This window comes from Oncorhynchus kisutch, linkage group LG8, assembly GCF_002021735.2.
Source record: "Oncorhynchus kisutch isolate 150728-3 linkage group LG8, Okis_V2, whole genome shotgun sequence".
NCBI classification, from domain to species: Eukaryota; Metazoa; Chordata; class Actinopteri; order Salmoniformes; family Salmonidae; genus Oncorhynchus; species Oncorhynchus kisutch.
This window is the reverse complement of record NC_034181.2, coordinates 75,635,758-75,662,013: the sequence shown is the minus strand read 5'-3', so window position 1 is coordinate 75,662,013 and position 26,256 is coordinate 75,635,758. Positions and strand designations below refer to the sequence as shown.

The 26,256-nt window shown below is 47.4% G+C and overlaps 1 protein-coding gene across 9 annotated transcripts in view; it reads left to right on the top strand.

Annotated features, from left to right (window-relative positions):
• Positions 1 to 26,256, top strand: part of LOC109883506 (chromodomain-helicase-DNA-binding protein 9) — a 134,980-nt gene that overhangs the window by 96,356 nt on the left and 12,368 nt on the right. For all 9 annotated transcript variants that reach the window (XM_031831227.1, XM_031831229.1, XM_031831228.1 and 6 more), the window contains 13 exons: positions 1,075 to 1,285; positions 2,568 to 2,763; positions 3,090 to 3,263; positions 5,398 to 5,583; positions 5,818 to 5,928; positions 6,068 to 6,264; positions 7,486 to 7,685; positions 7,880 to 8,039; positions 20,293 to 20,382; positions 22,480 to 22,583; positions 23,001 to 23,118; positions 23,749 to 23,806; positions 23,988 to 24,036. In XM_031831227.1, the coding sequence (XP_031687087.1) occupies positions 1,075 to 1,285; positions 2,568 to 2,763; positions 3,090 to 3,263; positions 5,398 to 5,583; positions 5,818 to 5,928; positions 6,068 to 6,264; positions 7,486 to 7,685; positions 7,880 to 8,039; positions 20,293 to 20,382; positions 22,480 to 22,583; positions 23,001 to 23,118; positions 23,749 to 23,806; positions 23,988 to 24,036 (1,854 nt within the window). The remainder of the gene's footprint in view (positions 1 to 1,074; positions 1,286 to 2,567; positions 2,764 to 3,089; positions 3,264 to 5,397; positions 5,584 to 5,817; positions 5,929 to 6,067; positions 6,265 to 7,485; positions 7,686 to 7,879; positions 8,040 to 20,292; positions 20,383 to 22,479; positions 22,584 to 23,000; positions 23,119 to 23,748; positions 23,807 to 23,987; positions 24,037 to 26,256) is intronic.

The window sequence follows — 26,256 nt, the reverse complement described above, 5'->3', positions numbered from 1 at the left end:
TTGTAAAACAGTCCTGTAGCCTAGCATCTGCTTCATCTGACCATTTCTTTATAGACCGAGTCACTGGTGCTTCCTGCTTTAATTTTTGCTTGTAAGCAGGAATCAGGAGGATAGAGTTGTGGTCGGATTTACCAAATGGAGGGAGAGGGAGAGCTTTGTACGCATCTCTGTGTGTGGAGTACAGGTGATCTAGAATTTTTTTCCCTCTGGTTGCACATTTAACATTTTGATATAAATTAGGTAGAACTGATTTAAGTTTCCCTGCATTAAAGTCTCTGGCCACTCTGGTTTCCTGTTTGCTTATTTCCTTATACAGCTGACTGAGTGTTCTTAGTGCCAGCATCTGTCTGTGGTGGTAAATAAACAGCCACGAAAAGTATAGCTGAAAACTCTCTAGGCAAGTAGTGTGGCCTGCAATTTATCACAATATACTCTACTTCAGGCAAGCAAAATCTAGAGACTTCCTTAGATTGCGTCCTGCTTAAAAAAAAATCTTTGTCTAATCCGAGGTGAGTGATCGCTGTCCTGATATCCAGAAGCTCTTTTTTGCCGTTAGATACGGTTGCAGAAACATTATGTACAAAATAAGTTGCAAAAAAAACACATAATAGCACAATTGGTTGGGAACCCGTAAAACTGCTGCCATTTCTTCCGGCACCATTTTATATCAATGCTGGTTTGTGAGTTCGAGGCAGTGAGCTGTGTGTGTGAACTGTCTCCTTGGTCATTCAGTTGCTTGGTCATTATCCTTCTAACCAGTGACCAGAGAGAGAGTTCCTTGTAGCGTCACCTCACTCAGGTCCACACTCTTTTTTCCAGTACCATATTGTACAAAATCTATTCCATGACAGAGTTGCTATTCCTGTCTGTCTTAAAGTAGGTACTGTATATGAACTGCATACAGATTAGGTGAAAATGGTAGCATGGTACCAGATTAAGTGTCATCCAGTCTTTTCCCAATAGAAGCCAAACTGTAGTGGCAACAGCATTAGACAGGGGCCCGCCCTGCTTGTACAATTGTAGCAGAAACACTGATACCATCACTGACTTTATTTGCCTGTCCATTTCTCCCAGGTGCTGAGGAGAAGATCTTGGAGGACTTCCGAGAGGTGTACAGCCCTGTTGCCTTTGATTTCCACCTGCAGGCCATGGTGCAGTCGGCTGGTAAACTGGTCCTCATAGACAAGCTGCTGCCCAAGATGAAGGCCGGGGGACACAAGGTCCTCATCTTCTCCCAGATGGTCCGCTGTCTGGATATCCTGGAGGACTACCTCATCCAGAGAAGGTACTGCTGCCTGCCTCTCTTCTCGCCTTGTATTACTATGCTCCCAAGTACTCCACTCCAATAGAAGCCTGGAAATCAAGGTTCTCTCTCCTCAGATATTTCATATCTTTCAGCTAGGCTGATGCGGAAAAAGATGCTTGAGAGGGTAATAGACCATTTTTCAGCTCCATTTTCAAAGTTAAGTATTTCTGGGTTATTATCTGGTGTTAGCTAGCTAGCAGTTTCCAGTGCAGCAAAAGCTGAATCACTCCAGTACTTTCCTTTATTAAATTGAATGTAGTTGAAGAGAAATGTTGAATATCTAAGCATTAGCCTCTCTCTTTAGTGACTGTCTGAGAAAGAGCCTTTTAAAGCCCCCAGTGCTCATCACTCCATAATGCTACCCAGAGCAGGGAGATGATAAAGACTGTGTAACAGAAGCAGAAAAATTTACCAAGACCCTTTCATTCAAGGTCTTAATCTCCTGGCTTAATGAGCTTCCTGTTTGCACGCTAAATGAAAAGGATATTATCCCAGCAGCCCGTCTAAGCTGAGGAAAGCAGGCGACTGGCCTGGTCTGTGTGGTCTCTCTATCTCTTTTTCCCTGCCTCTGGATATTTCTGTCCTCTCTCTTCTTCTCCCTCTCGCTATCCTCTCTTGTCTCTCACTATCCCTTGCCTGGCCCTGTGTTCTTTCCCCCTCCATGCTTCTTTCTGGCACTCAAATTTCGAACCAAACCAGTGTAAACACACAAGGCGAGGCGCTCCGCTCAGTGGCTAGGCAAGGCTTAGCCGGGGTTCAGTGGCAGGTCACAGACTCCCTCGGGGCACTCCCACAGCAGACAGAGGGAGAGAGGAGTCTGGGCGGGTGGAGGGAAGTGGGTCACTGTAGAGGTGAGGTGTGTAAGGTGAAGAAGATGAGGGGTAGGATGTGGGGTAAGGCAGAGGCGAGGCCAGGGCTCCTGGGAAAGAGGCTGCCCGAGAGAGGGGGAGGAAGGATGAAAGGAGGGAGAGAGAGCAGAATAGAGATAGGGGAAAAGAGAGACAGGAATGGGGGAAAGAAGGAGACAACTAGTGAATGTTGTTTGAAAGTGGATGACAAAAACAAATTCCTGGAAATATTGTGTGGCAATTGTAGGCCCCTTAATGCGTGATGGTTGGTGTTGTAACAGCTACTGTAAAACTCAGTGTCGTACTGTATGTAAATGTTGACCTTCATGATACTTGGATGTGACGCTAGAACATTTGTAATTATGTGTACTAGAAGATCCTACTCCAACCCTGCATGGTCCTGTGTTCCTCAGGTACCTGTATGAGCGTATCGATGGCAGAGTGAGAGGTAACCTGCGTCAGGCAGCTATAGACCGTTTCAGCAAACCAGACTCGGACCGCTTTGTGTTCCTGCTGTGTACCCGGGCTGGAGGTCTGGGCATCAACTTGACTGCTGCTGACACCTGTATTATCTTTGACTCAGACTGGAACCCACAGAACGACCTGCAGGTGAAGACACACACAGACATTGAAAGTGACTTCAGCCTCCACTGTAATACAATTAGCAACGAAGGTGTGGTCACTTTCTATTTCAATTCAGGAAGTCCTTGAATTGAGAAGTGTCTTTTATAATAGTTTAACTTTTTAATTGACACAGCTTGGATAGTAAAATGTATGTATGCATGACTAAGTCGCTTTGGATAAAAGCGTCTGCTAAATGGCATATATTATATTATTATAGCAGAGCAACGATCTTGATCCTGAAGTTATTTTTATTGGACAAATATAAAATGTATTGGGCTGGTCATAACCAAGTTATTTTCTATTATTCTCAGGCCCAGGCTCGCTGCCATAGGATTGGTCAAAACAAGGCGGTGAAGGTGTACCGTCTGATCACCAGGAACTCTTACGAGCGGGAGATGTTTGACCGGGCCAGCCTCAAACTGGGCCTGGACAAGGCTGTGCTGCAGAGCATGAGTGGCAGGGAGAACAGCTTGCCAGGAGGAGGGGTGAGTCTGCTGTGTCTGTCACACACACACACACACACACACACACACACACTCTGCAGCACCTGTATCAGTCGGGTGGATGCTCTAAGTATTCAGACCCCTTGACCTTTTCCACAATTTGTTACGTTACAGCCTTATTCTAAAATGTATTAAAAAAAAATTCTCTTCTTAGCAATCTACACACAATAACCCATAATGACAAAGCAACAACAGGTTTTCAGAGCTTTTTGCTAATTTTGTACAAATAAAAACCTGAAATACCTTATTTACTTAAGTATTCAGACCATTTGCTATGAGTCTCGAAATTGAGCTCAGGTGCATCCTGTTTCCATTGATCATCTTTGAGATGTCTCTATAACTTGATGGGAGTCCACCTGTGGTAAATTGAATTGATTGAACATGATTTGGAAAAAACACACCTCTATATAAGGGCCACAGTTGACAGTGCATGTCAGAGCAAAAACCAAGCCAAGATGTCGAAGGAATTGTACGGAGTGCTCCGAGACAGGATTGTGTCGAGGCACAGATCTGGGGAAGGGTACCAAAAAATGTCTACTGCATTGAAGGACCGCAAGAACACAGTGGCCTCCGTCATTCTTAAATGGAAGACGTTTGGAACCACTAAGACTCTTCCTAGAACTGGTTGCCCGGCCAAACTGAGCAATCGGGGAAGAAGGGTCTTGGGCAGGGAGGTGACCAAGAACCCGATGGTCACTCTGACAGAGCTCTAGAGTTCCGCAGTGGAGATGGGAGAACCTTCCCATCTCTGCAGCACTCCACAAATCTGGCCTTCATGGTAGAGTGGCCTGACGGAAGCCATTCTTCAGTAAAAGCCACATGACAGCCCGCTTGGAGTTTGCCTAAAAGCACCTGGAAGACTCTCAGGCCATGAGAAACAAGATTCTCTGGTCTGATGAAACCAAGATTGAACTCTTTGGTCTGAATGCCAAGCGTCACATCTGGAGGAAACCTGGCACCATCCCTACGGAGAAGCATGGTGGTGACAGCATCATGCTGTGGGGATGTTTTTCAGTGGCAGGGACTGGGATAATAGTCAGGGTCATGGCAAAGAAAATATGGAGCAAAGTACAGAGATCCTCAATTAAAACCTGCATCCAGAGCGCTCAGGACCTCAGACTGGGGCAAAGGTTCACCTCCCAACAGGACAACAACCCTAAGCACACAGCCAATACAACACAGGAGTGGCTTCGGGACAAGTCTCTGAATGTCCTTGAGTGGCCCAGCCAGAGTCGGGACTTGAACCTGATCAAACATCTCTGGAGAGACCTGAAAATAGCTGTGCAGCAACGCTCCCCATCCAACCTGACAGCGCTTGAGAGGAGTTGCAGAGGAGAATCGGAGAAACTCCCCAAATACAACGTTGTAGCGTCATACCCAAGAAGACTCGGCTGTAATTGCTGCCAAAGTGCTTCAACAAAGTACTGAGTAAAGGGTCTGAATACTTATGTAAATGTAATATTTAAATATATATATATTTCTTTTTTAATTTGCAAAAAAAAACTTTATTTGCGTTGTTTTTGTGTCATTATGGGGTATTGTGTGTAGATTGATGATATTATCCATTTTAGAATAAGGCTGTAATGTAACAAAATGTGTAAAAAGTCTAGGGGTCGGAATATATTCCCGAAGGCACAAAATGTTAAGTCCATTCTACAAAATGAGAGTGTAGAAAGTGGACTAGTCAATATAATAAACACAGCTTTGAGATATCCTCTTAGTGCATCATCAGTGTGTAGGAGGAGCGTAGCTGTTTCTCTCTCTGGATTAGCTGGACTATCAGGAAGAAAGTGTTGAGCAGACATTATCACCACCAGTTGCATACTAACACACCGTGGGTCAGCTGGGGATTGCTGCTACTCTTAAAGATTTAAAAAGGTCTAGCATGTGATCCAGTTCAGCTTCAGTTCAACTAACTGTCTCTCTCCTCTGCGTTTCTCACACTAGAGTGTCTGTCTGTTTTTGTGTGGTGTTAATGCGTGTGCATGTGTTGTGCACATGTTTGTGTGTACAAGGATGTAATGTGTAAATAGTCCAGTCTGTGATCTACTGTAGTCCATCATCAGTTCCCCTAACACCCTCTCTGTTTCTCCTTCTCCCCCTCCCCTCTCTCCAGCCGACCCAGCAGCAGCTGTCTAAGAAGGAGATCGAGGACCTGCTGAGGAAAGGGGCTTATGGAGCTCTGATGGACGATGAGGATGAGGGGGCCAAGTTCTGTGAGGAGGACATCGACCAGATCCTTCAACGCAGGACCAAGACCATCACCATCGAGTCTGAGGGACGGGGATCTACCTTTGCCAAGGTACCAGTGACTGAAAGAGCACCACACAATGGTCATTGTTTGAATGTTGCTATCCTTTTCCTTTCTGCATGACTAGCAGTAGTAACCAGTGTCTCCTGTCTACTCTCATGTCACTCTTCATCACAGACTCTCAGCTCTGTTAGGAGACTCAGACTTGTCATTGAAGGAGACTCAGGAAGGAACAGTGAATCAGATTAACAAGGTTTAACGTGATATAATGTCTTCTTCTCTCAGGCCAGTTTTGTGGCATCCGGAAACCGCACAGACATTTCTCTGGACGACCCCAACTTCTGGGACAAGTGGGCCAAGAAGGCTGAGATTGACATGGACACTGCCAATGGCAGAGTAAGTAATGCTTTAGTTTAAACACTGAACCTGCTCTTTCTGGCCGTGATGAGATATGTTATATAGGAGATAAGATCAATGCCATGTGTGAATTTGCTACAATAGTATCTGTGTGTGTTCCTCTCCTACTCCACAACAGAACAGCCTGGTAATTGACACTCCGAGGGTGAGGAAGCAGACCCGACCCTTCAGTGCCACTAAGGACGAGCTGGCAGAGCTGTCAGAGGGTGAGAGTGACAACGAGGACAAGCCCAAGCTCCGCCGGCCCCACGACCGCCTCAACAGCTACGGCAGGACAGAGTGCTTCAGAGTGGAGAAGAACCTACTAGTATACGGGTCAGTGACAGTGACTGGACCACTTGTGTTCTCCTGTGCTCTCCTGTGTTGTCCATCTATATTGTACAGTATTGTGTCTGTACTGAGACTCCTGTGTTGTCCATCTATATTGTACAGTATTGTGTCTGTACTAAGGCTCTCCTGTTGTTCCATCTATATTGTAAAGTGTTGTGTCTGTACTGAAGCTCTCCTGTGTTGTCCAGCTGTGTTGTGTCTGTACTGAGGTTCTCCTGTGTTGTCCATCTGTATAGTGTGTGTACTAGAGGTCGACCGATTATGATTTTTCAATGCCGATACCAATTATTGGAGGACCAAAAAAGTCGATACCGATTTAATCGGCCAATTTAAAAATAAAATACAAATATTTGTAATAATGACAATTACGACAATACTGAATTAACCCTTATTTTAACTTAATATAATACGTCAATAAAATCAATTTAGCCTCAAGTAGATAATGAAATAAGTTCAATTTGGTTTAAATAATGCAAAAACAAAGTGTTGGAGAAGAACGTAAAAGTGCAATATGTGCTATGTAAGAAAGCTAACGTTTCAGTTCCTTGCTCAGAACATGAGAACATATGAAAGCTGGTGGTTCCTTTTAACATGAGTTTTCAATATTCCCAGGTAAGAAGTTTTAAGTTGTAGTTATTATAGGACTATTTCTCTCTATACCATTTGTATTTCATTAACCTTTGACTATTGGATGTTCTTATAGGCACTTTAGTATTGCCAGTGTAACAGTATAGCTTCCGTCCCTCTCCTCGCTCCTCCCTGGGCTCGAACCAGCAACACAACGACAACAGCCACCACATCGAAGCAGCGTTACCCATGCAGTACGGTACGGTTGTAAGATCGGGTCCCCCGAGCTGACAAGGTGAAAATCTGTCTTTCTGCCCCTGAACGAGGCAGTCATTGAGGCACCGTTCCTAGGCCGTCATTGAAAATAAAAATGTGTTCTTAACTGACTTGCCTAGTTAAATAAATATTAAATAAAGGTGTAAAAAAATGAATAATAATAAATAAATAAAAAATCGGCAAATCGGCGCCCAAAAATACAGATTTCCGATTGTTATGAAAACTTGAAATAGGCCCTAATTAATCGGCCATTCCGATTATTCGGTCAACATCTAGTCTGTACTGAGGCTCTCCTGTGTTGTCCATCTATATTGTACAGCATTTGTCTCCAGTATTGACCCTCTCCTCTCCTGTGTCGTCCAGGTGGGGTCGTTGGAAGGATATCCTGCTCCATGGTCGTTTTAAGAAGCAGCTGACAGAGCGTGATGTAGAGTCTATCTGCAGAGCCCTTCTGGCCTACTGTCTGGTTCACTACCGCGGTGACGACAAGATCAAGAGCTTCATGTGGGACCTGATCGCCCCCTCCGAGGACGGACAGACCAAGGAACTACAGAACCACCTGGGTACGTTACAACCTCAGAATGACCAAACCTCAGGGGTCCAACCACAGATTAGAATCTGGTTCCTCTCAAGGAATTCTTCCTTTAAAGGGCATTTCCCCTTACCACTGTGCTATTGGTTTACTGTTAATGTTTTTTAATGTGGGTTTATAAACCGGTGTCCATAACCACAAATTGTATCTGTGTTCCTCCCTCAGGTCTGTCTACCCCAGTCCCCAGAGGCAGGAAGGGGAAGAAGATGAAGACTCAATCTAGCACGTTTGACATCCAGAAGGCTGAGTGGATCAGGAAGCACAACCCAGAACACATGCTGCAGGACGAGGGATACAAGAAGCACCTCAAACACCACTGCAACAAGTAAGAAGCTACTCTTGGTACTATAGGCCTATAGTATTAAATATATTCAGTACACTTTTAGATTTTTTTTTTATGGTATTGTTGTCTAATAGTTACATTGGAACAAACAACTTGTGTAAACATAGGTTCTTGTCTCTGTCGTATATAGAGTTGAGGTAAAATGTATGAAATGTCTCATATTTTGTATTTCCCTCAGTTTGCTTCAGTGTATTGACGCTAGCCTGTGTGAAAACATAATTGTATGTTTTTGTCAGTAGCAGAGACTCCTGCACATCAACACCACTGTCTGGAATTAAGACAAATTGAAGCAGCCATCTTCTCCATCTGTGGCTTTCCTCTATAATGACCGTGAATCAGATCATAGATTACACTGCTGAATGATAATCATCTGAATGGGATTTTATCACTAACTAATAGCTGTCATTGATCTTTTATTGACAGATATAAAAAACAGATTACACTACAGCCAGGGATTTATTATATTTTATATAAAGCTACATAGATGATGGGAAGAAGAAAACAACTCTTACATCCAATGAAATAGTTTGAAATATGAACCTATAAGTTAGCAGATGATGGTTGTTGAGATATAAAACTTATCCAAATACATGATGGTTGTTGAGATATAAAACTTAGCCAACTAGATGATGGTTGTTGAGATATAAAACTTATCCAAATACATGATGGTTGTTGAGATATAAAACTTATCCAAATACATGATGGTTGTTGAGATATAAAACTTAGCCAACTAGATGATGGTGAAATGTGTTAAACTACAGTAAATAGATTTAGGTTGCTGTCTTTCTAAAGGGGGTTGTTTGGGGGTTTGTCTCCTGCTTTAAACAGAGTCATGCAGGGCTTCCACAGAAAGTTCCCCATTGTTCCCAGAGCAGTAGTGCTGAAGCCAGGGATCGTCCGATTGGAGGCTCTCTGGTCAAACGGGGACACACTCTGTGGCTTTGCTGACCTCCGCGTTTTCCCCTCAGGGAGGAATGTGGACTGACGTGGGGATGGGCCATGCGCCCCCTACTGTCCCTGTCCCACACAGAGATCCAGAACCCTGTCCTATGATAATGACATTTAGAAGATGTGTGTTCAATACTGTGTAGCTACTAGTACTGGCCTGTTAGGAATGTAAGGTTAAGACTGACGAGGCCTGTGTTCTTTTGGGATATGTGTAACATTCTCAGTATGACTTGTGCTAGTACATGTCATATATATGATCTGCATGTGATTGTGGGTGTGTGTTTACCTTTATGTATCTGACTGTTTGTATCTGTGCTTGTATAGTAAGTACAGTATGTACATGAGAGTATGGGTATTTTGTGTGTGTGTGAGTACTCACACTCATGTGCATGTATGAGCTCCATGTCTGGGGCAGAGAGGTTCCCTTCTCCGTCAGATACCTCCCACACTCCAGGCTGTCTGTCAGAGTGTAAGAGAGAGAGAGAGAGAGAGGAAAAGAGTCATGTAGGGCCTTGCTGACAGCCACAGGAAACAGCAGCTGCTGCAGGGAGACCCAGGGCACAGAGGCAGGGAGGGAGGGGAGAGGCCTGGACCTGAGCCTCAGCACTGGAGCTCACAGCTCTGCCTGCAGAGTGGGTGTTCTCATGTCACTCCCTTTCCACTAGTGTCATACTGGATGTGTAAAGCTAGGGCCACACACACCACCTGAAGAAATCTACACTGGACCTTTTAACCTGCCACACTGTTAGACAGATAAAAAAACTAGATTTTCTCAGACCCTAGCTTGAGAGAGGAAGGGAGACTAGAATGTATGCCAGTCCATCACAGATCAGGCATACCATACTCCACCCACCACCCTCCACATTCCACCTCCTGACTGATGCCTGGCTGGGTACGTCATGGAAACAGCATCTCTCCTCTGACTCAGCCTGCCCCTCTCTTCTCTCCTCTCCCTGCCAGCCCAGAGAGGACATCATATCACACCACTCATCTCTATGGCACAGAAACTGTCTCACTCTCTATGGCACAGACACGGTCTCCGTCTCTATGGCACAGACACTGTCTCGCTCTCTATGGCACAGACACTGTCTCGCTCTCTATGGCACAGACACTGTCTTGCTCTCTATGGCACAGACACTGTCTCAGTCTCTATGGCACAGACACTGTCTCAGTCTCTATGGCACAGACACTGTCTCAGTCTCTATGGCACAGACACTGTCTCAGTCTCTATGGCACAGACACAGTCTCGCTCTCTATGGCACAGACACTGTCTCGCTCTCTATGGCACAGACACTGTCTCGCTCTCTATGGCACAGACACGGTCTCGCTCTCTATGGCACAGACACTGTCTCAGTCTATATGGCACAGACACTGTCTCAGTCTCTATGGCACAGACACTGTCTCAGTCTATATGGCACAGACACTGTCTCAGTCTCTATGGCACAGACACTGTCTCAGTCTCTATGGCACAGACACTGTCTCAGTCTCTATGGCACAGACACTGTCTCAGTCTCTATGGCACAGACACTGTCTCACTCTCTATGGCACAGACACTGTCTCACTCTCTATGGCACAGACACTGTCTCACTCTATGGCACAGACACTGTCTCAGTCTATATGGCACAGACACTGTCTCAGTCTATATGGCACAGACACTGTCTCAGTCTCTATGGCACAGACACTGTCTCAGTCTCTATGGCACAGACACTGTCTCAGTCTCTATGGCACAGACACTGTCTCAGTCTCTATGGCACAGACACTGTCTCAGTCTCTATGGCACAGACACTGTCTCACTCTCTATGGCACAGACACTGTCTCACTCTCTATGGCACAGACACTGTCTCACTCTATGGCACAGACACTGTCTCACTCTCTATGGCACAGACACTGTCTCGCTCTCTATGGCACAGACACTGTCTCGCTCTCTATGGCACAGACACTGTCTCGCTCTCTATGGCACAGACACTGTCTCAGTCTCTATGGCACAGACACTGTCTCAGTCTCTATGGCACAGACACTGTCTCAGTCTCTATGGCACAGACACTGTCTCAGTCTCTATGGCACAGACACTGTCTCAGTCTCTATGGCACAGACACGGTCTCGCTCTCTATGGCACAGACACTGTCTCGCTCTCTATGGCACAGACACTGTCTCGCTCTCTATGGCACAGACACTGTCTCACTCTCTATGGCACAGACACTGTCTCACTCTATGGCACAGACACTGTCTCGCTCTCTATGGCACAGACACTGTCTCGCTCTCTATGGCACAGACACTGTCTCAGTCTCTATGGCACAGACACTGTCTCAGTCTCTATGGCACAGACACTGTCTCAGTCTCTATGGCACAGACACTGTCTCAGTCTCTATGGCACAGACACTGTCTCAGTCTCTATGGCACAGACACGGTCTCGCTCTCTATGGCACAGACACTGTCTCGCTCTCTATGGCACAGACACTGTCTCGCTCTCTATGGCACAGACACTGTCTCAGTCTCTATGGCACAGACACGGTCTCGCTCTCTATGGCACAGACACTGTCTCGCTCTCTATGGCACAGACACTGTCTCGCTCTCTATGGCACAGACACGGTCTCGCTCTCTATGGCACAGACACTGTCTCAGTCTCTATGGCACAGACACTGTCTCAGTCTCTATGGCACAGACACTGTCTCGCTCTCTATGGCACAGACACTGTCTCGCTCTCTATGGCACAGACACTGTCTCAGTCTATATGGCACAGACACTGTCTCACTCTCTATGGCACAGACACTGTCTCACTCTATGGCACAGACACTGTCTCGCTCTCTATGGCACAGACACAGTCTCGCTCTCTATGGCACAGACACTGTCTCAGTCTATATGGCACAGACACTGTCTCAGTCTATATGGCACAGACACTGTCTCACTCTCTATGGCACAGACACTGTCTCACTCTATGGCACAGACACTGTCTCGCTCTCTATGGCACAGACACAGTCTCGCTCTCTATGGCACAGACACTGTCTCAGTCTATATGGCACAGACACTGTCTCAGTCTATATGGCACAGACACTGTCTCAGTCTCTATGGCACAGACACTGTCTCGCTCTCTATGGCACAGACACTGTCTCGCTCTCTATGGCACAGACACTGTCTCAGTCTCTATGGCACAGACACTGTCTCACTCTCTATGGCACAGACACTGTCTCGCTCTCTATGGCACAGACACTCTCGCTCTCTATGGCACAGACACTGTCTCGCTCTCTATGGCACAGACACTGTCTCGCTCTCTATGGCACAGACACTGTCTCAGTCTCTATGGCACAGACACTGTCTCAGTCTCTATGGCACAGACACTGTCTCAGTCTCTATGGCACAGACACTGTCTCAGTCTCTATGGCACAGACACTGTCTCAGTCTCTATGGCACAGACACGGTCTCGCTCTCTATGGCACAGACACTGTCTCGCTCTCTATGGCACAGACACTGTCTCGCTCTCTATGGCACAGACACTGTCTCAGTCTCTATGGCACAGACACTGTCTCAGTCTCTATGGCACAGACACTGTCTCGCTCTCTATGGCACAGACACTGTCTCGCTCTCTATGGCACAGACACTGTCTCGCTCTCTATGGCACAGACACTGTCTCAGTCTCTATGGCACAGACACTGTCTCGCTCTCTATGGCACAGACACGGTCTCGCTCTCTATGGCACAGACACTGTCTCAGTCTATATGGCACAGACACTGTCTCAGTCTCTATGGCACAGACACTGTCTCAGTCTCTATGGCACAGACACTGTCTCAGTCTCTATGGCACAGACACTGTCTCGCTCTCTATGGCACAGACACTCTCTCGCTCTCTATGGCACAGACACGGTCTCGCTCTCTATGGCACAGACACGGTCTCGCTCTATATGGCACAGACACTGTCTCAGTCTATATGGCACAGACACTGTCTCAGTCTCTATGGCACAGACACTGTCTCACTCTCTATGGCACAGACACTGTCTCACTCTCTATGGCACAGACACTGTCTCACTCTCTGGCACAGACACTGTCTCAGTCTCTATGGCACAGACACTGTCTCAGTCTCTATGGCACAGACACTGTCTCACTCTCTATGGCACAGACACTGTCTCACTCTCTATGGCACAGACACTGTCTCACTCTGTATGGCACAGACACTGTCTCAGTCTCTATGGCACAGACACTGTCTCGCTCTCTATGGCACAGACACTGTCTCGCTCTCTATGGCACAGACACTGTCTCGCTCTCTATGGCACAGACACGGTCTCGCTCTCTATGGCACAGACACTGTCTCAGTCTCTATGGCACAGACACTGTCTCAGTCTCTATGGCACAGACACTGTCTCAGTCTCTATGGCACAGACACTGTCTCAGTCTCTATGGCACAGACACTGTCTCGCTCTCTATGGCACAGACACGGTCTCGCTCTCTATGGCACAGACACTGTCTCAGTCTATATGGCACAGACACTGTCTCAGTCTCTATGGCACAGACACTGTCTCAGTCTCTATGGCACAGACACTGTCTCAGTCTCTATGGCACAGACACTGTCTCGCTCTCTATGGCACAGACACTCTCTCGCTCTCTATGGCACAGACACGGTCTCGCTCTCTATGGCACAGACACGGTCTCGCTCTATATGGCACAGACACTGTCTCAGTCTATATGGCACAGACACTGTCTCAGTCTCTATGGCACAGACACTGTCTCACTCTCTATGGCACAGACACTGTCTCACTCTCTATGGCACAGACACTGTCTCACTCTCTGGCACAGACACTGTCTCAGTCTCTATGGCACAGACACTGTCTCAGTCTCTATGGCACAGACACTGTCTCACTCTCTATGGCACAGACACTGTCTCACTCTCTATGGCACAGACACTGTCTCACTCTGTATGGCACAGACACTGTCTCAGTCTCTATGGCACAGACACTGTCTCGCTCTCTATGGCACAGACACTGTCTCGCTCTCTATGGCACAGACACTGTCTCGCTCTCTATGGCACAGACACGGTCTCGCTCTCTATGGCACAGACACTGTCTCAGTCTCTATGGCACAGACACTGTCTCAGTCTCTATGGCACAGACACTGTCTCGCTCTCTATGGCACAGACACTGTCTCGCTCTCTATGGCACAGACACTGTCTCAGTCTATATGGCACAGACACTGTCTCACTCTCTATGGCACAGACACTGTCTCACTCTATGGCACAGACACTGTCTCGCTCTCTATGGCACAGACACAGTCTCGCTCTCTATGGCACAGACACTGTCTCAGTCTATATGGCACAGACACTGTCTCAGTCTATATGGCACAGACACTGTCTCACTCTCTATGGCACAGACACTGTCTCACTCTATGGCACAGACACTGTCTCGCTCTCTATGGCACAGACACAGTCTCGCTCTCTATGGCACAGACACTGTCTCAGTCTATATGGCACAGACACTGTCTCAGTCTATATGGCACAGACACTGTCTCAGTCTCTATGGCACAGACACTGTCTCGCTCTCTATGGCACAGACACTGTCTCGCTCTCTATGGCACAGACACTGTCTCAGTCTCTATGGCACAGACACTGTCTCACTCTCTATGGCACAGACACTGTCTCGCTCTCTATGGCACAGACACTCTCGCTCTCTATGGCACAGACACTGTCTCGCTCTCTATGGCACAGACACTGTCTCGCTCTCTATGGCACAGACACTGTCTCAGTCTCTATGGCACAGACACTGTCTCAGTCTCTATGGCACAGACACTGTCTCAGTCTCTATGGCACAGACACTGTCTCAGTCTCTATGGCACAGACACTGTCTCAGTCTCTATGGCACAGACACGGTCTCGCTCTCTATGGCACAGACACTGTCTCGCTCTCTATGGCACAGACACTGTCTCGCTCTCTATGGCACAGACACTGTCTCAGTCTCTATGGCACAGACACTGTCTCAGTCTCTATGGCACAGACACTGTCTCGCTCTCTATGGCACAGACACTGTCTCGCTCTCTATGGCACAGACACTGTCTCGCTCTCTATGGCACAGACACTGTCTCAGTCTCTATGGCACAGACACTGTCTCGCTCTCTATGGCACAGACACGGTCTCGCTCTCTATGGCACAGACACTGTCTCAGTCTATATGGCACAGACACTGTCTCAGTCTCTATGGCACAGACACTGTCTCAGTCTCTATGGCACAGACACTGTCTCAGTCTCTATGGCACAGACACTGTCTCGCTCTCTATGGCACAGACACTCTCTCGCTCTCTATGGCACAGACACGGTCTCGCTCTCTATGGCACAGACACGGTCTCGCTCTATATGGCACAGACACTGTCTCAGTCTATATGGCACAGACACTGTCTCAGTCTCTATGGCACAGACACTGTCTCACTCTCTATGGCACAGACACTGTCTCACTCTCTATGGCACAGACACTGTCTCACTCTCTGGCACAGACACTGTCTCAGTCTCTATGGCACAGACACTGTCTCAGTCTCTATGGCACAGACACTGTCTCACTCTCTATGGCACAGACACTGTCTCACTCTCTATGGCACAGACACTGTCTCACTCTGTATGGCACAGACACTGTCTCAGTCTCTATGGCACAGACACTGTCTCGCTCTCTATGGCACAGACACTGTCTCGCTCTCTATGGCACAGACACTGTCTCGCTCTCTATGGCACAGACACGGTCTCGCTCTCTATGGCACAGACACTGTCTCAGTCTCTATGGCACAGACACTGTCTCAGTCTCTATGGCACAGACACTGTCTCAGTCTCTATGGCACAGACACTGTCTCAGTCTCTATGGCACAGACACTGTCTCGCTCTCTATGGCACAGACACGGTCTCGCTCTCTATGGCACAGACACTGTCTCAGTCTATATGGCACAGACACTGTCTCAGTCTCTATGGCACAGACACTGTCTCAGTCTCTATGGCACAGACACTGTCTCAGTCTCTATGGCACAGACACTGTCTCGCTCTCTATGGCACAGACACTCTCTCGCTCTCTATGGCACAGACACGGTCTCGCTCTCTATGGCACAGACACGGTCTCGCTCTATATGGCACAGACACTGTCTCAGTCTATATGGCACAGACACTGTCTCAGTCTCTATGGCACAGACACTGTCTCACTCTCTATGGCACAGACACTGTCTCACTCTCTATGGCACAGACACTGTCTCACTCTCTGGCACAGACACTGTCTCAGTCTCTATGGCACAGACACTGTCTCAGTCTCTATGGCACAGACACTGTCTCACTCTCTATGGCACAGACACTGTCTCACTCTCTATGGCACAGACACTGTCTCACTCTGTATGGCACAGACACTGTCTCAGTCTCTATGGCACAGACACTGTCTCGCTCTCTATGGCACAGACACTGTCTCGCTCTCTATGGCACAGACACTGTCTCGCTCTCTATGGCACAGACACGGTCTCGCTCTCTATGGCACAGACACTGTCTCAGTCTCTATGGCACAGACACTGTCTCAGTCTCTATGGCACAGACACTGTCTCAGTCTCTATGGCACAGACACTGTCTCAGTCTCTATGGCACAGACACTGTCTCGCTCTCTATGGCACAGACACGGTCTCGCTCTCTATGGCACAGACACTGTCTCAGTCTATATGGCACAGACACTGTCTCAGTCTATATGGCACAGACACTGTCTCACTCTCTATGGCACAGACACTGTCTCACTCTCTATGGCACAGACACTGTCTCACTCTCTATGGCACAGACACTGTCTCACTCTCTGGCACAGACACTGTCTCACTCTATGGCACAGACACTGTCTCAGTCTCTATGGCACAGACACTGTCTCAGTCTCTATGGCACAGACACTGTCTCAGTCTCTATGGCACAGACACTGTCTCACTCTCTATGGCACAGACACTGTCTCACTCTCTATGGCACAGACACTGTCTCACTCTATGGCACAGACACTGTCTCACTCTCTATGGCACAGACACTGTCTCACTCTCTATGGCACAGACACTGTCTCACTCTCTATGGCACAGACACTGTCTCACTCTCTATGGCACAGACACTGTCTCACTCTCTATGGCACAGACACTGTCTCAGTCTCTATGGCACAGACACTGTCTCAGTCTCTATGGCACAGACACTGTCTCAGTCTCTATGGCACAGACACTGTCTCGCTCTCTATGGCACAGACACTGTCTCGCTCTCTATGGCACAGACACTGTCTCGCTCTCTATGGCACAGACACGGTCTCGTTCTCTATGGCACAGACACTGTCTCAGTCTATATGGCACAGACACTGTCTCAGTCTATATGGCACAGACACTGTCTCACTCTCTATGGCACAGACACTGTCTCACTCTCTATGGCACAGACACTGTCTCACTCTCTGGCACAGACACTGTCTCACTCTATGGCACAGACACTGTCTCAGTCTCTATGGCACAGACACTGTCTCAGTCTCTATGGCACAGACACTGTCTCAGTCTCTATGGCACAGACACTGTCTCAGTCTCTATGTTACAGACACTGTCTCACTCTCTATGGCACAGACACTGTCTCACTCTATGGCACAGACACTGTCTCACTCTCTATGGCACAGACACTGTCTCACTCTCTATGGCACAGACACTGTCTCACTCTCTATGGCACAGACACTGTCTCACTCTCTATGGCACAGACACTGTCTCACTCTCTATGGCACAGACACTGTCTCACTCTCTATGGCACAGACACTGTCTCGCTCTCTATGACACAGACACTGTCTCGCTCTCTATGACACAAACACTGTCTCGCTCTCTATGGCACAGACACTGTCTCGCTCTCTATGGCACAGACACTGTCTCGCTCTCTATGGCACAGACACTGTCTCGCTCTCTATGACACAGACACTGTCTCGCTCTCTATGACACAAACACTGTCTCGCTCTCTATGGCACAGACACTGTCTCGCTCTCTATGGCACAGACACTGTCTCACTCTCTATGGCACAGACACTGCATCAGGGACTGACTACACAGTGAATGTACTGACTGCATATTTTCTATCCCACTCCATTTTGGGCATGTGTGTATCATTGAAGACAACATTTATACAGTATATACAAGAATACAAAATGTTTCCCTTTGCATGGACAGTTGATCTACCGTGACGAGCTAGGCACCGTGTTTCAGTAATCTACCGTGGCGAGCTACGCACCGTGTTTCAGTCATCTACCGTGGCGAGCTAGGCACCGTGTTTCAGTCATCTACCGTGGCGAGCTAGGCACCGTGTTTCAGTCATCTACCGTGACGAGCTAGGCACAGTATGTCAGTCATCTACCGTGACGAGCTAGGCACTGTGTTTCAGTCATCTACCGTGGCGAGCTAGGCACAGTATGTCAGTCATCTACCGTGACGAGCTAGGCACCGTGTTTCAGTCATCTACCGTGACGAGCTAGGCACCGTGTTTCAGTCATCTACCGTGGCGAGCTAGGCACCGTGTTTCAGTCATCTACCGTGACGAGCTAGGCACAGTATGTCAGTCATCTACCGTGACGAGCTAGGCACAGTGGTTCAGTCATCTACCGTGATGAGCTAGGCACCATGTTTCAGTCATCTACCGTGGCGAGCTAGGCACCGTGTTTCAGTCATCTACCGTGACGAGCTAGGCACCGTGTTTCAGTCATCTACCGTGACGAGCTAGGCACAGTATGTCAGTCATCTACCGTGGCGAGCTAGGCACAGTATGTCAGTCATCTACCATGACGAGCTAGGCACCGTGTTTCAGTCATCTACCGTGACGAGCTAGGCACAGTATGTCAGTCATCTACTGTAGCGAGCTAGGCACTGTGTTTCAGTCATCTACCGTGGCGAGCTAGGCACCGTGTTTCAGTCATCTACCGTGGCGAGCTAGGCACCGTATGTCAGTCATCTACCGTGACGAGCTAGGCACAGTATTTCAGTCATCTACCGTGGCGAGCTAGGCACAGCATTTCAGTCATCTACCGTGACGAGCTAGGCACAGTATTTCAGTCATCTACCGTGACGAGCTAGGCACAGCATTTCAGTCATCTACCGTGACGAGCTAGGCACAGTATTTCAGTCATCTACCGTGACGAGCTAGGCACAGCATTTCAGTCATCTACCGTGGCGAGCTAGGCACAGCATTTCAGTCATCTACCGTGACGAGCTAGGCACAGCATTTCAGTCACCTACCGTGACGAGCTAGGCACAGCATTTCAGTCATCTACCGTGGCGAGCTAGGCACCGTGTTTCAGTCATCTACCGTGACGAGCTAGGCACCGTGTTTCAGTCATCTACCGTGACGAGCTAGGCACAGTATGTCAGTCATCTACCGTGGCGAGCTAGGCACAGTATGTCAGTCATCTACCATGACGAGCTAGGCACCGTGTTTCAGTCATCTACCGTGACGAGCTAGGCACAGTATGTCAGTCATCTACTGTAGCGAGCTAGGCACTGTGTTTCAGTCATCTACCGTGGCGAGCTAGGCACCGTGTTTCAGTCATCTACCGTGGCGAGCTAGGCACCGTATGTCAGTCATCTACCGTGACGAGCTAGGCACAGTATTTCAGTCATCTACCGTGGCGAGCTAGGCACAGCATTTCAGTCATCTACCGTGACGAGCTAGGCACAGTATTTCAGTCATCTACCGTGACGAGCTAGGCACAGCATTTCAGTCATCTACCGTGACGAGCTAGGCACAGTATTTCAGTCATCTACCGTGACGAGCTAGGCACAGCATTTCAGTCATCTACCGTGGCGAGCTAGGCACAGCATTTCAGTCATCTACCGTGACGAGCTAGGCACAGCATTTCAGTCACCTACCGTGACGAGCTAGGCACAGCATTTCAGTCATCTACCGTGATGAGCTAGGCACAGCATTTCAGTCATCTACCGTGGCGAGCTAGGCACAGCATTTCAGTCATCTACCGTGACGAGCTAGGCACAGCATTTCAGTCATCTACCGTGACGAGCTAGGCACAGCATTTCAGTCATCTACCGTGACGAGCTAGGCACAGTATTTCAGTCATCTACCATGACGAGCTAGGCACAGTATTTCAGTCATCTACCGTGACGAGTTTCAGTCATCACGGAGGAAAGTGAGAATGTGTGTGAGAGAGAGTGATATTTTAATTTTGTGTGTATATCCGTGAGTTTGTACGCCCGCGAGTGTGTGTATTTACGGACATGAGTGCGTGTGAAAGCTGTTCTGCTCTCTCAGCGTTTGTGCGTGCTGAGGCTTTGTGGTGACCGTGGGCGGGGCTGTGTCTGTGTGCAGGGTTTTGCTGCGGGTTAGAATGCTCTACTACCTGAAACAAGAGGTGATGGGAAGCCAGTCACAGAAGATACTAGACGGCGTGGACTCAAGGTGAGCAGAACTTTCACCTCTTTTACAACCAAACAGCTCTGAACATTGACAGACACCCTTAGAGTGGAGAACACAACATTTCCAAAGCTCACTGATGCTCTCTCTGTCTATCCTCTAATTGGTCATTTCAATTATTAGATTATTTGAAGAGGATTACACTATTTAATCCATTATTTTGAGATGGTCGGATTGATCGGTGGCTATTCAGGCTAGACTGAATGTTATGCCAACCAGTTCAGCCAGGCTGCCAGCACTATGCCAGTATTTGTTTAAGTTTGGGATTTCTGGTAAGCTGCTGGCACGCAAATTCAGCTGACACATCGTTTTAGAAGGTTCCGTTTACATTCACTTTTTAAATAGAAACCTGTTCATTCATAGGCCCATGTTGTTCATGTTTTCCATGGTAAGGACATAGACCAAATATGACAGGTTGTTCTCATACATACTGTAGCTGTCTCTATCTATGACCATGTCTGAAGGAGGGCACAGCTAGTCAGACTCAGGGAAGGATGGTCCATGTATAACGGAGGGCACAGATAGTCAGACTCAGGGAAGGAAGGTCCATGTATAACGGAGGGCACAGATAGTCAGACTCAGGGAAGGAGGTCCATGTATAACGGAGGGCACAGCTAGTCAGACTCAGGGAAGGAAGGTCCATGTCTGAAGGAGGGCACAGCTAGTCAGACTCAGGGAAGGAAGGTCCATGTCTGAAGAAGGGCACAGCTAGTCAGACTCAGGGAAGGAAGGTCCATGTCTGAAGGAGGGCACAGCTAGTCAGACTCAGGGAAGGAAGGTGCATGTATAACAGAGGGCACAGCTAGTCAGACTCAGGGAAGGTCCATGTCTGAAGGAGGGCACAGCTAGTCAGACTCAGGGAAGGAAGGTCCATGTCTGAAGGAGGGCACAGCTAGTCAGACTAAGGGAAGGAAGGTCCATGTATAACGGAGGGCACAGATAGTCAGACTCAGGGAAGGAAGGTCCATGTCTGAAGGAGGGCACAGCTAGTCAGACTCAGGGAAGGAAGATCCATGTATAACGGAGGGCACAGATAGTCCGACTTAGGGAAGGAAGGTCCATGTATAACAGAGGGCACAGCTAGTCAGACTCAGGGAAGGAAGATCCATGTATAACGGAGGGCACAGCTAGTTAGACTCAGGGAAGGAAGGTTCATGTATAACGGAGGGCACAGCTAGTCAGACTCAGGGAAGTAAGGTTCATGTATAACGGAGGGCACAGCTAGTCATACTCAGGGAAGGAAGGTCCATGTCTGAAGGAGGGCACAGCTAGTCAGACTCAGGGAAGGAAGGTCCATGTCTGAAGGAGGGCACAGCTAGTCAGACTCAGGGAAGGAAGATCCATGTATAACGGAGGGCACAGATAGTCAGACTCAGGGAAGGAAGGTCCATGTATAACGGGAGGGCACAGCTAGTCAGACTCAGGGAAGGAAGATCCATGTATAACGGAGGGCACAGATAGTCCGACTCAGGGAAGGAAGGTCCATGTATAACAGAGGGCACAGCTAGTCAGACTCAGGGAAGGAAGGTCCATGTATAACGGAGGGCACAGCTAGTCAGACTCAGGGAAGGAAGATCCATGTATAACGGAGGGCACAGATAGTCAGACTCAGGGAAGGAAGGTCCATGTATAACGGAGGGCACAGCTAGTCAGACTCAGGGAAGGAAGGTTCATGTATAACGGAGGGCACAGCTAGTCAGACTCAGGGAAGGAAAGTCCATGTCTGAAGGAGGGCACAGCTAGTCAGACTCAGGGGAAAGTCAGTAGTCACTCCACCTGCTGTTTAAAGATGGATCAGCAGCTTCTCAGAACCAACACTATTGAGGAGGGTATACAGAAGTGGGTGAGGAAAAACGTTGAGTATTTTTAGTCCCCAGAGACATTTTCAGCCTTAATGCTGACCTAAAAGTCTTATCGGAGCTCATGGTTTTGGGTGTACCACGCTGTTGCTTATCTGAGAATCTATGTTGGGATGGAAACCCAGCTGTCATAGTACCCATGAGTCCCCCATGCTGTTGTACCCTTAAGTCCCTGTTCCTCCTGTCATGTTGTGTTCTGTCCACACCCCCTCCTCCTCATCAGTGAGATCAAGATCTGGGTTCCTGAGCCCGACAGCTCTGAGCTACCAGCCCTGTGGTGGGACAACATCTCTGACAAGTGTCTGCTGTTGGGGGTCTACAAGCACGGTGAGTCAACAACAGGGACCAGGGATGTGCTAACTGACCCACAGGCCTGAGACATCTAGAATGTGTGATACTAATGTGTGATACAGTCATTAAACTATGATGTATTGGGCATATATTCTAAGTGAGTTTACTAGAATGGATATAGGAACAGAGCCAAGTCAAATGTAGAGATTGAAAAAGGGTCAGGGGGAATTCATCAGATACGGTGTAGTATGTACAATTCTGAGTTAGTGTCATGTGGAAAATGTACTGTATGTGTTTTCATGTTCTTCCACAGGGATGTAGTTAACACTGGATGACAGCTGTCACACTCACCTTTGGGGGAAAGTGGCCAGCTGTATGTTTGTTTTTTATCTCTTCATGTTTCCAAGTTCTAACCTCTGTTTGCTTACCTCTCCACTGTGGTCCACTATACAGGTTATGAGAAGTATAACACAGTGCGTGCAGACCCTGCCCTCTGCTTCCTAGAGCGGGTGGGCCGGCCAGACGAGAAGGCCATCGCTGCTGAACAGAGAGCCAATGACTTCATGGATGGGTAGGTAACATTACACATCATGACTGACTGACTTGAGTCAGGTAGTTAGCTTGTCGGTCTCCTCCACTGACTCAGACAGGGCTTAAACACACAATGACTTGAGTCAGGTAGTTAGCTCGTCGGTCTCCTCCACTGACTCAGACAGGGCTTAGACACACAATGACTTGAGTCAAGTAGTTAGCTTGTCGGTCTCCTCCACTGACTCAGACAGGGCTTAGACACACAATGACTTGAGTCAGGTAGTTAGCTTGTCGGTCTCCTCCACTGACTCAGACAGGGCTTAAACACACAATGACTTGAGTCAGGTAGTTAGCTTGTCGGTCTCCTCCACTGACTCAGACAGGGCTTAGACACACAATGACACACTTAAAAAGTTTCAGTTGTTGTATCGCTTTTTAGAACCAGTCATAAAACTATGATAGAAAAGGAAGAAACCAGAAACTGATATTATTGTAAAAAACTTTTCTGAAGTGAGTCTGAGTCCGTGTTTAGTTCAGAGCTGTTAGGAGCGGCCTGCAAGTTCCCCATGTCTGTTACCTTGTGTGGCCCTTGCTGACTGACTGAATAACTGGCTGACTTACTGACTGGCAGGCTGGCAGACTGACTGACGGTTGTTATCTGTGTTTGCAGGGACGTGGATGACCCAGAATACAAGCCTGCCCCAGCCTTGCTGAAGGACGATATGGAGGTGAGGCCACAGTGAACGGGGGCAGAACAGAGCCAGCACAGCAACAGATATGGCTGCTGTACACACTGACTGGCATGTGTATTCTCTGCCCCTGTAGAGACTAGACAATACAGGTTGTTTTGAGTGTTATTGTGTCCAGTTCTGTGTCCAGTGTTTTAACACACACTTCTCTACTCCATAGGATGACGCCTCCTCTCCTGGAGACCTGGTTGTCACAGACAACCCTGGAGGTCAGTTACATCTTGCTATTCAGTCTCTTTCTACTCAGCTTTTGTACTATCACAACGAATACACAATCATATTACAATATCTAGTACAAGTCACTACTACTATTACAAATATTGCTACTACAAGTCACTACTACTCCTACCAGTCACTACTACTACCAGTCACCACTACTACTACTACTACTACTACTACATGCCACTACTACTACTACATGCCACTACTACTACTACTACCAGTCACTACTACTACATGTCACTACTACTACTACAAATATTGCTACTACAAGTCACTACTACTACTACCAGTCACTGCTACTACTACTACTACTACAATTACTACTTCTACTACTACATGTCACTACTACTACTACTACCAGTCACTACTACTACTACCGCTGCTACTACTACTACCAGTCACTACTACTACCAGTCACCACTACTACTGCTACTACCAACCACTGCTACTACTACTACTACTACTACTACTACTACTACTACTACTACTACTACTACTACATGTCACTACTACTACTACTACTACTACTACATGTCACTACTACTACTACTACTACTACTACATGTCACTACTACTACTACTACTACATGTCACTACTACTACTGCTACTACTACTACATGTCACTACTACTACTACCAGTCACTACTACTACCAGTCACTACTACTACTACTACTACCAGTCACTACTACTACTACTACTACCAGTCACCGCTACTACTACTACCAGTCACAACTACTACTACTACTACTACTACCAGTCACCACCAGTACTACTACTACTACTACTACCAGTCACCACTACTACTGCTACTACCAACCACTGCTACTACTACTACTACTACTACTACTACTACATGTCACTACTACTACATGTCACTACTACTACTACCAGTCACCGATACAACTACTACTACCAGTCACTACTACTACTACTACTACTACTACTACTACAACCAGTCACCACTACTACTACTACTACTACTACCAGTCACTGCTACTACTACTACCAGTCACCACCAGTACTACTACTACTACTACCACCAGTCACCACCAGTACTACTACTACTACTACTACTGCTACTACTACCAGTCACCACCAGTACTGCTACTACTACTACTACTACTACTACTACTACCAGTCACCACTACTACTACTACTACTACTACTACATGCCACTACTACTACTACATGCCACTACTACTACTACCAGTCACTACTACTACATGTCACTACTACTACTACAAATATTGCTACTACAAGTCACAACTACTACCAGTCACTGCTACTCCCTACTACTACTACTACAATTACTACTTCTACTACTACTACTACTACTACCAGTCACTACTACTACTACTACCAGTCACTACTACTACTACTACCAGTCACTACTACTACTGCTGCTACTACTACTACCAGTCACTACTACTACTACCAGTCACTACTACTACCAGTCACCACTACTACTGCTACTACCAGCCACTGCTACTACTACTACTACTACATGTCACTACTACTACTACTACTACTACTACATGTCACTGCTACTACATGTCACTACTACTACTGCTACTACTACTACATGTCACTACTACTACTACCAGTCACCGCTACTACTACTACTACTACCAGTCACTGCTACTACTACTACTACCAGTCACTACTACTACTACTACTACCAGTCACCGCTACTACTACTACCAGTCACAACTACTACTACTACTACTACCAGTCACCACCAGTACTACTACTACTACTACTACTACTACCAGTCACTACTACTACTACCAGTCACTACTACTACTACTACTACTACTACCAGTCACCGCTACTACTACTACCAGTCACAACTACTACTACTACTACTACCAGTCACCACCAGTACTACTACTACTACTACTACTACAAGTCACTACTACTACCAGTCACCACTACTACTGCTACTACCAACCACTGCTACTGCTACTACTACTACTACATGTCACTACTACTACTACCAGTCACCGCTACAACTACTACTACCAGTCACTACTACTACTACTACTACTACTACTACCAGTCACCACCAGTACTACTACTACTGCTACTACTGCTACTACTACTACTACTACTACTACTACTACTACCAGTTACCACCAGTACTACTGCTACTACTACTACCAGTCACCACCAGTACTACTACTACTACTACTACTACTACTACCA